Source organism: Triticum urartu, chromosome 7, assembly GCF_003073215.2.
Source record: "Triticum urartu cultivar G1812 chromosome 7, Tu2.1, whole genome shotgun sequence".
In the NCBI taxonomy this organism is placed as follows: domain Eukaryota; kingdom Viridiplantae; phylum Streptophyta; class Magnoliopsida; order Poales; family Poaceae; genus Triticum; species Triticum urartu.
Window position 1 is genome coordinate 613,926,135 of NC_053028.1, and position 11,735 is coordinate 613,937,869.

General features: G+C 47.5%; 1 protein-coding gene across 1 annotated transcript; it reads right to left on the reverse strand.

Annotated features, from left to right (window-relative positions):
• Nucleotides 1–8,699: 8,699 nt before the first annotated feature.
• On the reverse strand, nucleotides 8,700–10,615 carry LOC125521308 (acetylajmalan esterase-like). The gene is made up of 5 exons (XM_048686361.1): nucleotides 10,268–10,615; nucleotides 9,919–10,131; nucleotides 9,669–9,817; nucleotides 9,312–9,585; nucleotides 8,700–9,226 (listed from the first exon to the last, which is right to left on the reverse strand). The coding sequence occupies exons 1-5, from the start codon at nucleotides 10,518–10,520 to the stop codon at nucleotides 8,985–8,987; spliced, it is 1,131 nt and encodes a 376-aa protein (XP_048542318.1). The 5' UTR covers nucleotides 10,521–10,615; the 3' UTR covers nucleotides 8,700–8,984.
• Nucleotides 10,616–11,735: the final 1,120 nt, after the last annotated feature.

The window sequence follows — 11,735 nt, forward strand, 5'->3', positions numbered from 1 at the left end:
ATTCACATGACTACTCATAGCAAGACTTCTCCCTTGTCCTCAGGAACAAACGTAATTACTCACAAAGCATATTCATGTTCATAATCAGAGGGGTAATAATATGCATATAGGATCTGAACATATGATCTTACACCAAATAAACCAACTAGCATCAACTACAAGGAGTAATCAACACTACTAGCAACCTACTAGCAACAATCCCAGACTTCGAGACAAGAATTGGATACAAGAGATGAACTAGGGTTTGGAGATGAGATGGTGCTGGTGAAGATGTTGATGGAGATTGCCCTCTCCCGATGAGAGGAGCGTTGGTGATGACGATGGTCGTGATTTCCTCCTCCCAGAGGGGAGTATCCCCGGCAGAACAGCTCTGCCGGAGCTCTAGATTGGATCCGCCAAGGTTCCGCCTCGTGGCGGCGGAGTCTCGTCCCGAAAAGTTCCTTCCTATTTTTTTCTCATCGAAAGACCTCATATAGGAGAAGATGGACGTCGGAGAGCCACCAGGGGGCCCACAAGGTAGGGGGCGCGCCCTAGGGGGGGGGCGCCCCCCACCCTCGTGAGCAGGGTGTGGGCCCCCAGGCCTTCATCTTTGGTGAGGATTTTTCTTTATTTCCTTTAAGATGTTCCGTGGAGTTTCAGGACTTTTGGAGTTGCGCAGAATAGGTCTCTAATATTTGCTCCTTTTCCAGCCCAGAATTCCAGCTGCCGGCATTCTCCTTCCTTATGTAAACCTTGTAAAATAAGAGAGAATAGCCATAAGTATTGTGATATAAAGTGAAATAACAGTCCATAACGTGATAAATATCGATATAAAAGCATGATGCAAAATGGACGTATCAACGGGTAAGGAGAATAGCGGTAGCGCGGTACGGTGTAAGGCGCTACTGCTATAACTAGCTGGATGGCGGGGTCATGGCAATTAGAGCAGTAGCGCGGTTTAGAGATGACGCGCTACTGCTATTTTTCTTTCAGCAGCACGTTTTTCCGGCACGCGTTGTTGCTAAATAGCAGTAGCGTCGTATTTTGAAGAGCACTGCAGGTAATATTCTGTGTATAAGGTTTTCCCTAGTAGTGGAGGCTGGGAAAATACCAGGATCATCCAGAAAGTTCCGGATCCAAACACCTTCCTTTGCAGCTTCACAAGCCGCAATGTATTCGGCTTCTGTGGTAGAATCGGCCACCGTATCTTGCTTCGAGCTCATCCAGCTCACTGCTCCTCTGTTCATGACATACACGAATCTGGACTGTGACCGATAATCATCTCTATCGGTTTGGAAACTAGCATCGGCGTAACCCCTTACGACGAGCTTTTCCTCACCTCCATAAACTAGGAACATCTCTTTTGTCCTTTTCAGGTACTTCAAAATAGTATTTACCGCTACCAAGTGACTCTCACTTGGGTTGGCTTGGTATCTACTTGTTAGGCTTATTGCAAAAGGAACATCAGGCCATGTACATATCATGGCATACATGATGGATCCAATTGCCGAGACATACGGAATCCGACTCATCCTGCTTCGCTCATCAGATGTCGAAGGACTCTGAGTCTCTGTTAGCCTTATACCATGTGAGACAGGCAAGAACCCTTTCTTGGCCTCACTCATGTTGAACCGCTTCAACACTTTATCAATGTACGTGCTTTGGCTCAAGCCGAGCAGCCTCCTCGGTCTATCTCTATAGATCTTGATGCCTAAAATGTAAACTGCCTCACCAAGGTCCTTCATTGAAAACTTACCATTCAATGATTCCTTGACTGAGTTCAGCATCGGAACATCATTTTCGATCAGTAGTATGTCATCCACATACAAGATCAAAAACACAATCGAGCTCCCACTTAACTGCTTGTATAAACAAGCGTCCTCATCGCTTTTCATGAAACCAATACTAGTGACGACCTCATCAAAACGAATGTTCCAACTCCGAGATGCTTGCCTCAACCCGTAAATGGATCTCTTAAGCTTGCATACTTTACTAGTGCTAGTCGAATCGACGAAACCCTTGGGCTGTATCATATACACATCCTCGGTTAAATTTCCATGAAGGGAAGTCGTTTTGACATCCATCTGCCATATCTCGTAATCGAAATATGCAGCTATAGCTAGTACGATCCTTACCGACTTCAGCTTCGCTACCAGCGAGTAAGTCTCGTCGTAGTCAATTCCTTAAACTTGTCCATAACCTTTAGTGACAAGCCGAGCTTTGTGGATCTGAACACTTCCATCTACATCGGTTTTCTTCTTAAAGACCCATTTGCAGCCAATGGCCTTTACGCCAGGCGGCGGATCAACCAAGTCCCAGACTTGATTTTCATCCATGGACTTTAACTCGGATCTCATGGCCTCTAACCATGCCTCGGAATTCAGGCTCACCATCGCTTCCGCATACATGGTCGGCTCGTCGCTTTCGAGCAACAATACATCATGCACTCTGCGCAATCTTTCCGACCTTCGTGGTTCTGGTGCCGCTTCCACTACGGGTTCCCCGACTGACTCCGGTATTATCTCATCACCCGCTGAGCCGTCCCCGAGTGGTACTTGAATTTCTTCAAGTTGGACCGTCCTCCCACTGGCCTCCCGACTGAGAAACTCTTTCTCAAGGAAAACCCCGTTCCGAGCAACAAACACTTAGTTCTCCTCCCGGTTGTAGAAGCTATATCCCAAGGTTTCCCTCGGATATCCCACGAATATGCATTTGTCTGACTTGGGTGTAAGCTTGTCTGACATAAGTTGCTTGACAAATGCTTCACAACCCCAAATCTTTAGAAAAGACAAACTGGGAGTCTTCCCGGTCCACATCTCATGTGGTGTCTTATCTATGGATTTTGATGGTACCCTGTTAAGTGTGAAAGCTGCGGTTTCTAGAGCGTATCCCCAGGATGACAAGGGTAAATCCGATTTGCTCATCATAGATCGAACCATGTCCAACAAGGTACGATTCCACCATTCCGATACACCATTTCTCTGTGGCGTACCCGGAGGTGTGAGCTGAGGTACTATACCTCTTCTTTTCAGATGATCATCAAACTCCTGGCTCATGTACTCACCTCCACGATCAGATCATAGAAGCTTTATAGTCTTGCCGAGCTGATTCTCAACCTCGTTTTGAAACTCTTTGAACTTTTCAAAAGTTTCCGGCTTGTGCCTCATCAAATAGATATATCCATATCTACTCAAGTCGTCGGTAAAAGTCACGAAGTACTGATAGCCACCTCTAGCGGTTGTGCTCATTGGTCCACACAAATCACTGGGTATCAGTTCCAACAGCTCGGATGCCCTCTCACAACTCTTTGAGAAAGGGGACTTAGTCATCTTGCCGAGCAAGCATGATTCGCATGTCTCGAATGACCCAAAGTCGGTCAAAGTTAGGAGTCCATCATCATGGAGCTTCTTCATGCGTTTCAGACTAATGTGTCCAAGCCGGCAATGCCAGAAGTATGTCGGATTTATCTCATTAGGCTTATGCCTCTTGACATTCACGTTATAGACCGGTTCCTGTTCTAGATTCAATATTAATAACCCATCTACAATGGGTGAATAGCCGTGGAACATACCATTCAAATAAATCGAACAACCATTGTCCTTTAAATTTAATTCATAACCCTGACTCATCAAGCATGAGGCAGAAATAATGTTCCGACTAAGTGCAGGAATGTAATAACAATTATTCAATTCCAAAATAAATCCAGAAGGAAGCTGGAGATGCATCGTGTCGACCTCCAACGCAGCAACTCTTGCTTTTTTGCCGACCCTGATGTCAATCTCTCCTTGTGCCACACACCTAATTCTTACCAGCCCCTGCATCGAGTTGCAAATGTGAACAATCGATCCGGTATCAAATACCCAAGAGCTTCTAGGTATGTCAGCAAGGTAAATGTCTATAACATATGCAACAAGTGTACCTTTGCCTGAAGCAGCATTCCCGGCTTCTTGCCATGCTCTGCAAGCCACTTGCTACAGTTCCTCTTCCAGTGACCAGTTTCCATGCAATGATAGCAAATGGTCTTTGATTCCGGTACAGACTTCGGCGCATCGGCGGAGGTTACCGTCTCCGTGCCCTTTGCCTTAGCCTTTTTCTTAGACCAACTCTTCTTGAACTTAGCCGATGTCTGCACCATCAACACTTGATGCATGCCTTTCTTAATATCCTGCTCTGCCACTTTGAGCATCCCATGCGATTCAGTGAGCTTCTTATCCATGCCATGCATATGATAGTTTGAGATGAACGTCCCATAGCTGGGCGGAAGAGAACCCAGAACTGCATCAGTAGCCGGCTCATCCAAGAGTGGGAAGCCCAACCGATCCAAAGCTTGCACATATCCGATCATCTTGATCACATGCGGGCTCAGTGGATCACCTTCCTTCAGCTTACAATCCATTAAGGATCGCCAACGTTGAACCTTTCGGTCCTAGCCTGCACCTGAAACATGCTCTTGAGACTCTCGATCATATCGAAAGCCCCAACGTCTTTGAAATACTGCTGCAAATCGGGCTCCATACAAGCCAGCATGAGGCAGCTGATCTCATTTGATTCATCAACGAGTTTCTGGTAGGCATTCTTGGTTTTGGTACTAGCATTATCGGCAGGTTCCTCTGGAAGCGAATCCTCTAGAACATGTTCCTTTTTATCATGCTTGAGAACCATTCTCAAATTTCTATACCAGGTAGTAAAGTTTGTTCCATTCAGTTTATCCTTTTCCAGAATTGATTTCAATGCAAAGTTGGGTTGAGCAGGTGGTGCCATTGATCTGCAACAGAAAAATATGCAATCACGAAGCAATGTGTTTATGTAGAGTAATTCTAGCCTTAAACAGAAATACTCCCACTGAAGTCGGCATCCCTCCGCAAACTATCAGTGATTCAGAATCCGACTAGCACATGCGACTAGTGAGCTTTAGCATCACTGCTAGACAACATGCCTATCCGGTAAGAAACTCCTTGCTAATCGTATCTCTATACGACTCCTGTCGGCCGGGTAGGTATCTCATACCCCGGCTCCCGACCTCTTTTGCCACAAAGCCCAAAACCGTTTTGATAGCCTTGTCAAGTTAACCTAATGCAGTGCATGTCCGTGTCCGACACAAACCCTTCAGTTCAAGGACATCTAGCAGCACCCAATTTTATGAGCCCACTACTAGATGTACTTGACGTGCGAAGGTGCAACATCCGGAATGGCAATTTACTTGATATTCATGAGGGATCTTTCTACCATTCTAACATGCATAGAAACAAAGAAGCATAACAATCACAAGTAAAACATATATTGTGAAATAGTATGGCTCCTTCATGGATGTTCTTCCAGGTCGGCTCCAACTCCGATGACCATCTAGAAACTCCATCTTGTTTGTCACGCCGGGCCGCCAAACCGCCAACCTGATCTCTATTATCCAACTACTACAACTAGTAATGAATTTTACAGAGTCATAAGTCGACACGCAGGTTGTTATACAATATAATGACAGCACTTTGGCTCCTGCCGGCTGACAAACATGACAAGCAGGCCATGTATAATTTACACACATGCATCACATACACATGAGCCATACTATTCACATCAAACCCTGCAAAATAAAGTTATGCATAGAATCGCATTCTACCGGTTTGAGTGATCGTGTATGAAATACAAGGCGCTACGCACATGGCAGTCCCGCTAGCCGGTTAGCGGGCGGGGTTCGAAGGGGCAGCGCCCGACGTTTTTGGAAATCACAGATCACATCTGAACTCCGATCACGCTGAATTCTCTGATCTGACCGATCTAATCGATCATCGCGAGCCCGATTCGGATTTACGTTCCACTGTTAACCCCAATGGCGGCTACCGACCGGTAGGGGTAGGTTGTGTCACGACCTCATCAACTCCGATCATCAGAAAACATAGCCTCAACGATCCCCATGTGGAGTTGATCACATCAACCGTGCACATAGCCGATCTCATCAACGACAACAGATCTCATCTATCGCCTCCACATATCTAATATGCATATGATCTGAATCCAAATCCTATAGCAGAGGCTCTGATACGACTGTTGGGTTCTACGGTAGGGTGCGTCGATTGTAAATTAAAATTTTCCTACGCGCGGAAAAACCAAGAACATGCTACGGGAGATGGATCACAGTTCGTTACCACTAGACGCGCAGTGCCATGCAGCGGAAGAAGAGTTGGGGCAGTGTGTCCGCGTGGATCGTCTCCTCCTCGTCCGATCTCCCTCGTACAACCGGTAGTTGGTTCCCACGTACAGGTTCGCCGGAGCGGCGCAAGTGCACCGCCTCTAACGGTATCCGCGCGTGCAGGAGGAACGTCGTGCGGCGGACTGCTAGGTCCGATCACACAATCGACGGCGAGTGAAGGTGTCTATTCGCAACACATGCAAACCCTAGTGACAGCGCCGAAGCGATCAAAACGCATGAGTTTGCCGCACCCCACTTTATGTAGGTGTCCGTCGCGGGCTCAATACTTGGGCCTCGCACGGACCCTAAAGCCCATAAGTCTACTCGGTCACAACTCGAATACAGCTCGGATCACATCCGACTAGTGTCCTCGGATCCAACCTCGTAGGTTCCTTCCCTTAAGCGCGCGACCCCTTAGGTTCAAGCCGGCTTGGTCGCAGTTCGGATCACATCCGGACTACATGGCTGGTAGCGGCCTCTAGCAATGCTTGCCAACCACCAAGCTGGCGATGAAGCTGGTTAGGCGAACCTATACATCACACTTCCATTCCTTTTGCCACACGATATATGTTGTCGGGCTCAAGGCGAGTCTGTCATCCTTGTGCTAGCCCGACCTCTTTCTCGTTCCAGTGATGCCGACCACAAACCAGATTATCTCATAATCCTTGGCGCATGGCCATGCTTATTCTGGTCGGATCACACGAGGGGTCCAGAGTATATCTCTCCTGATCGGAGGGGCAAATCCCATCTTACTTGACCATGTCTCGCAGCATGGGTCTAGACAAGCCTGAAACCTACCTTTGTAACTACCCAGTCACGGAGTAATGTTTGGTTGGCCCAAAGCAAGTCTGTTACCATCCCGAGTATATGCGCCAGCTCAGGCCTTAGGACATAGAACGTATGTTGTACTAGAGATTCACAGATGACATATCGCTGCATCTCATAGTTGGGTCTGTCCGACTCGGACTTATCTCAACTTGGATCCGACTACGTCGAATCCGACCAGATCCTTCCGAGTCCATATTATCCAGTTAGCATCCAGTGTCCCATGGCTAGTGAGACCAAGCCATCGACCATGTCATATGCTAGTCTAGATGGCTACGCGTCCACACAGCCCTTTCGACTAGGGACCTTTTAGGACGTTCATCATACAATGCATAGTCTCACAAACAAGTCACATACTTGCTGATACACATCATTGATAATGTACAAGGACTATCTTTATTCGTAAACACATAGGAAATATCATCATACATGATTGCCTCTAGGGCATATCTCCAACATAACATTACTCCTACGAGTTCTGTCAGCGTGTTATTTGGAATGTGGCTTAACGGGATAGAGTCCGAAATAGGAGACACATTCGCGTAGGAGTATGTGTTTTATTGTGGGCAGTCTGGAACTGCGGAAATGATTTGGTTTTTAACAGAACAACAAATATTTATTTTTTGCATGTTATCTTCCGAGCCACTGCGTTGATCCGTATGTGGTCACTACTCACTTCGAGGAGGCCAGGGAGCGTTTGGTTACTGATCTATCCGGTGAAAGATGGTAGCATGGGATATCTTCAACCGGTTTGGATGGCAGTCATGTAATAGGATAGGCAATTAGTTTACCTATCTTTCTTATGCCAGCCAGTTGTGGCTTTTTTGGCTAGTTTATTATTGGCCCTTTGGCTCTTTGTGAGCTTTCCTTTACTTTCGTTCGAGACTTTAAGACATTATTAAACATATTTGCTTATTTATAAAGTTGGTCGTACACATCGTTATAATGTAGAGGCTGGGAGCCCCCCCTTTTCGAAAAAAAAAGATCAAATCAAGGCTGTTAAATCTTAGCTAAGTGTTTGAACTTGGGCGTGTGTGTTTGCCCGTAGTTTTTTCTTGTAAGACTTGCCCCCGTGCTCTCAGGGATCGAACGCCACTGGAGGCTTCCGGCCGAGATGACAGCGTGATAGTGATAGTACGAGTGATCGAACGCCACTGGAGGCTTCCGGCCGAGATGACAGCGTGATAGTGATAGTACGAGTGCAGTGTTTCAGCACCTAGTCACAAAAAAATATTAAAATTCAAAAAAAAATTGCATGGTAGAAAATTTATTGCATAAGGTCCTTTCCAATTTTCAGATCATTTGGACATCTGAATAGCTCTCAGTCAATAAAAAAAGAAATTTAGATCAGAGCATGAACAGTAAACTTTTTTTACATATCCTAAATTTGCTTTTTTTGCCGAAAGCTGCTCAGATGTTCAAATGATTTGAAAATTGGAGCCGACCTCACGCATCCAATAATCTACCCCGCAAAAATATTGAAATTTTTGAATTTTTCTAATATTTGTTTTGATTTTTTTTCTTCAACACGGATGCAGATGAGTCTAGACTCAAAAGTGGATTACTGTGATAGTACTAGCTAGATACATGAACTTTGTAACTTCTTTAGAGAAATGTAGGTTTGTAACTGTGTAGCAAATCAACACGTAAAATCCTCTCAATTTACTTGAGAGGTGTAACTTTGTTTGTAAACTGTGTACCCTGCTCAACATGCTAAACTGCATCTTTACTTTGACTTTAGCTCGGAGTAGTTTAATCTGGATACATAGTGCAGAGCGCATATGTAGCATATGGCGGCATAGCCATGGAAGAACTCATCGAAGGCTCAAACTGTTGCAGTGGGAATGCACCTGTCTTTGGGTCACTGACATGTGGACCAGCCACCTGTTGAACCTACATGTTATAGATATAAAGATAGGTGCCTTAAGGCACCGAAGCATCGTCCGTTGCGATGAGGCTTTCCATCGTCTAGTCTAGGGGAGAGTCAAACAGTTTATCATGTCTGCCCATTCTTCTCCGGGAAGCTGAGTATCTGCGGCTGAAGGTACCTCCCATGATAGATGAGCCTGGACATGGCCTTGTACGCCGCCTGGGTCATGTGGATGCCGTCCCAGCTCACGTACGCCGATGGGTCCGCACACACCGCGGCCCCCTCCACGCCGCACGCCCGCCTCTCGTCATAGTTGTACTTGCCGCCGGCGCCACAGCACGCCTTGTGTGTGCTATCCTCGTCGAAACCTGAGGAAGGCGAAAACGGATTAAACCGGTAGCCATTGTGTGACGGTTCAATCGTGATGCTCTTGATGCTCTTGATGTCGCGTACCGAGCGCCGGGGCGCCCTTGAGGAGGCTGAGGAAGGAGTTGAAGTAGTCGGCGTAGGCGATGGCCGCGTCGGGGTACGACGCCCGGAGACCGGCCACGGCTCGCTGTAGCTGCGCGTTGTGCTTGGCAGCGAAGAGGTTGAGGTCCTTGAGGCAGCCTGCGGAGTCGTAGGCCGACTGCTCCGGCGAGGCCATCGCGGTGAGGTAGCTCGGGAGGCAGCCGATGGGGAAGTTGCCCGGGACGATGACTCTGCCCGCGCCCATGTCCAGCACTTCCTGTGAGGACAGAGGCACCTCGATAGAATTATCACCAGGTTTAAAAAATTGTTTGTACGTAGTCAGAAGACTTGTGATGGTACTTTGGTGGCGTCGATGATGGTCTGAACGACGGATGGGATGAGTTTCTCCACCTCGCTGACATTCCTATTCCAGAACAAGGCGAAGTTGTAGTCGTTTCCTCCGATCTCCCCGACCAAAACCAGAGATGATTGGAGCCTTTTGCGAATTTCTGCACACACAAATTTTACATAGAGAATTAGTATGCCCGACTGTTGAAAACAGAGCATGCATTGAGAGAAAGTAGTGAGGGAAGAAATATTTTTGAATTGCCTTCGTCGGTGTTGAAGGTGGACTTCATGAAGTCCTTGAACCACCTGAGCTGCAGCTTGAGGGAATTTGCGGTGAAAGGCATGGAGAATCTCCCGTTGAACTGGTCGGCGGGGTCCATGGCGGTGGCTCCAGCGACGGCGAAGTTGGCTCCATGGTCGAAGCTCATGTTCTTGGCCAGGTACGGGTTGAGGAACGGGAGGCCCATGTCCTGAGCTGCATTCGCACGTGAGAGCAGAACACTGGGTGAGTACCACGTACGTTTACTACGGACAGTACCACTTTTTTTCACTCTGAACCAGAGCATGTAGCTGGGAACTTGAGGAACATTGCAATTGCAATGTGTAAGTACCGAGGAAGTCGATCATGAGGAGTCCGTCGGAGCATCGGCCGGTGGGGTGGCCGAAGGTGACGCCGTAGGGGAGGTGCTTGATGGTCTCGAAGGCGCCGGGCGGCGCCTGCTTGACCAGGTTCCCCGTGTCCGTGATGGAATCGCCGAGGCTGTAGATCGCCGACACGGCGCCGTCGTCGCCGCCTTGCGCGTGGCAGCAACACACGTGCAAAGCAGCGACGAGGAGGAGGAGGAAAGCCGTTGAGGAAGCCATGGAGAAAACAGTGGTGGGTCGGAGAGAGCTGTGAGTGCGTATCTCGACAGGACTCGATGAGCTGGTCGAACGATGGGTGAGGAGTTTGTGCTCGCCAACAACCTCTTTTATAGTGTACATAATACATAAGTAGATCGAAGAGGAAAGGCAGCAGTGTACTAGGAGTAGTGAGCAAGGCGGGCGGGCGACATGCCGCACGCGCACCACCGGAGTGTAAGTGGATTGACGGAGTGGTGGTTTTGGTCGCCGAGACGGCCGGGGACGGCTGCATGCCTACGTGCGCGTGTGGGTGTGGCACAAAGAAAATAAAACATTCTTCTTTTTCTAGTGCCGTAGCGATTCTCTGTGTCTGTCGCTTTGCTGCTGAGAAGGATGGGGCTCGGCTCTCCTTTTGACGAGAGTCATCGTGACCACACAAGGAAAGACTCCACTACTATTGCTCGCCACGAACGTAGGTACGTTTCTCTGCAAAAGATAAGAAAGAAATCATTCATGCATATTTTCATGTTGTGCATGCATGGCACGTTAATTCAAAATTATTTTCAAACTTATTTACAGTTCTCACTGTGCTGGGCTAGTACCACAATGAAACCGTACACCGTAGAAATACAAATGGGATCGACCTAGTTTTTTTTTCCTTATACATATAGTACCATAACCACAACTGAAGTGACTCTTGTATAAATCTGATTGTCTCCAACTCTGAACCTGAACGAACCAGTCTGTAATTCTGTATAGTGCACTCCTGCCGATGTGGCATGTACAAGGATCGAGCATTAGTACGCCCCCCACCGGCCGGCCCACCCACGGAACTGCGATGCGCACGCACGAGCAAAGTGGAGGATATCGGCTGGAGTGCAATTTCCCCCTCTTGCCAACTTTACGCTGATATGGGCATATGGCGGTGGAGGATAATGGAACAAATTCTTACTTCATCAGAAGAAGATGGAACAAAGATCAGCAACATTCTAAATTTCTACTCACCACGTAACCTAACATTCCCTTCTGTAAATGGAAATGGAATCACATATAGCTGTATACAAGCTCCAGGAAATCGAGCACTCTGCATGCATGTACGTTCACGGTACTCTCTTCACAATCCATGGCGCGAGACTCCACGCGAGAACTCTGAACCTGAATGATGATTCTGTCCTAATAATGTATGGTGCAGTGCTGATGTGGTATGTGCATGGATCGAGCTACACAACCACGATG

Coding starts and splice junctions, on each gene's coding strand:
- LOC125521308 (XM_048686361.1), bottom strand. CDS start 10,520: ATGGCTTCCTCAACGGCTTTCCTCCTCCTCCTCGTCGCTGCTTTGCAC. Junction 10,132..10,267: donor CCTCATGATCGACTTCCTCG/GTACTTACACAT, acceptor GTGCGAATGCAG/CTCAGGACATGGGCCTCCCG. Junction 9,227..9,311: donor CAAGGGCGCCCCGGCGCTCG/GTACGCGACATC, acceptor CGCCTTCCTCAG/GTTTCGACGAGGATAGCACA.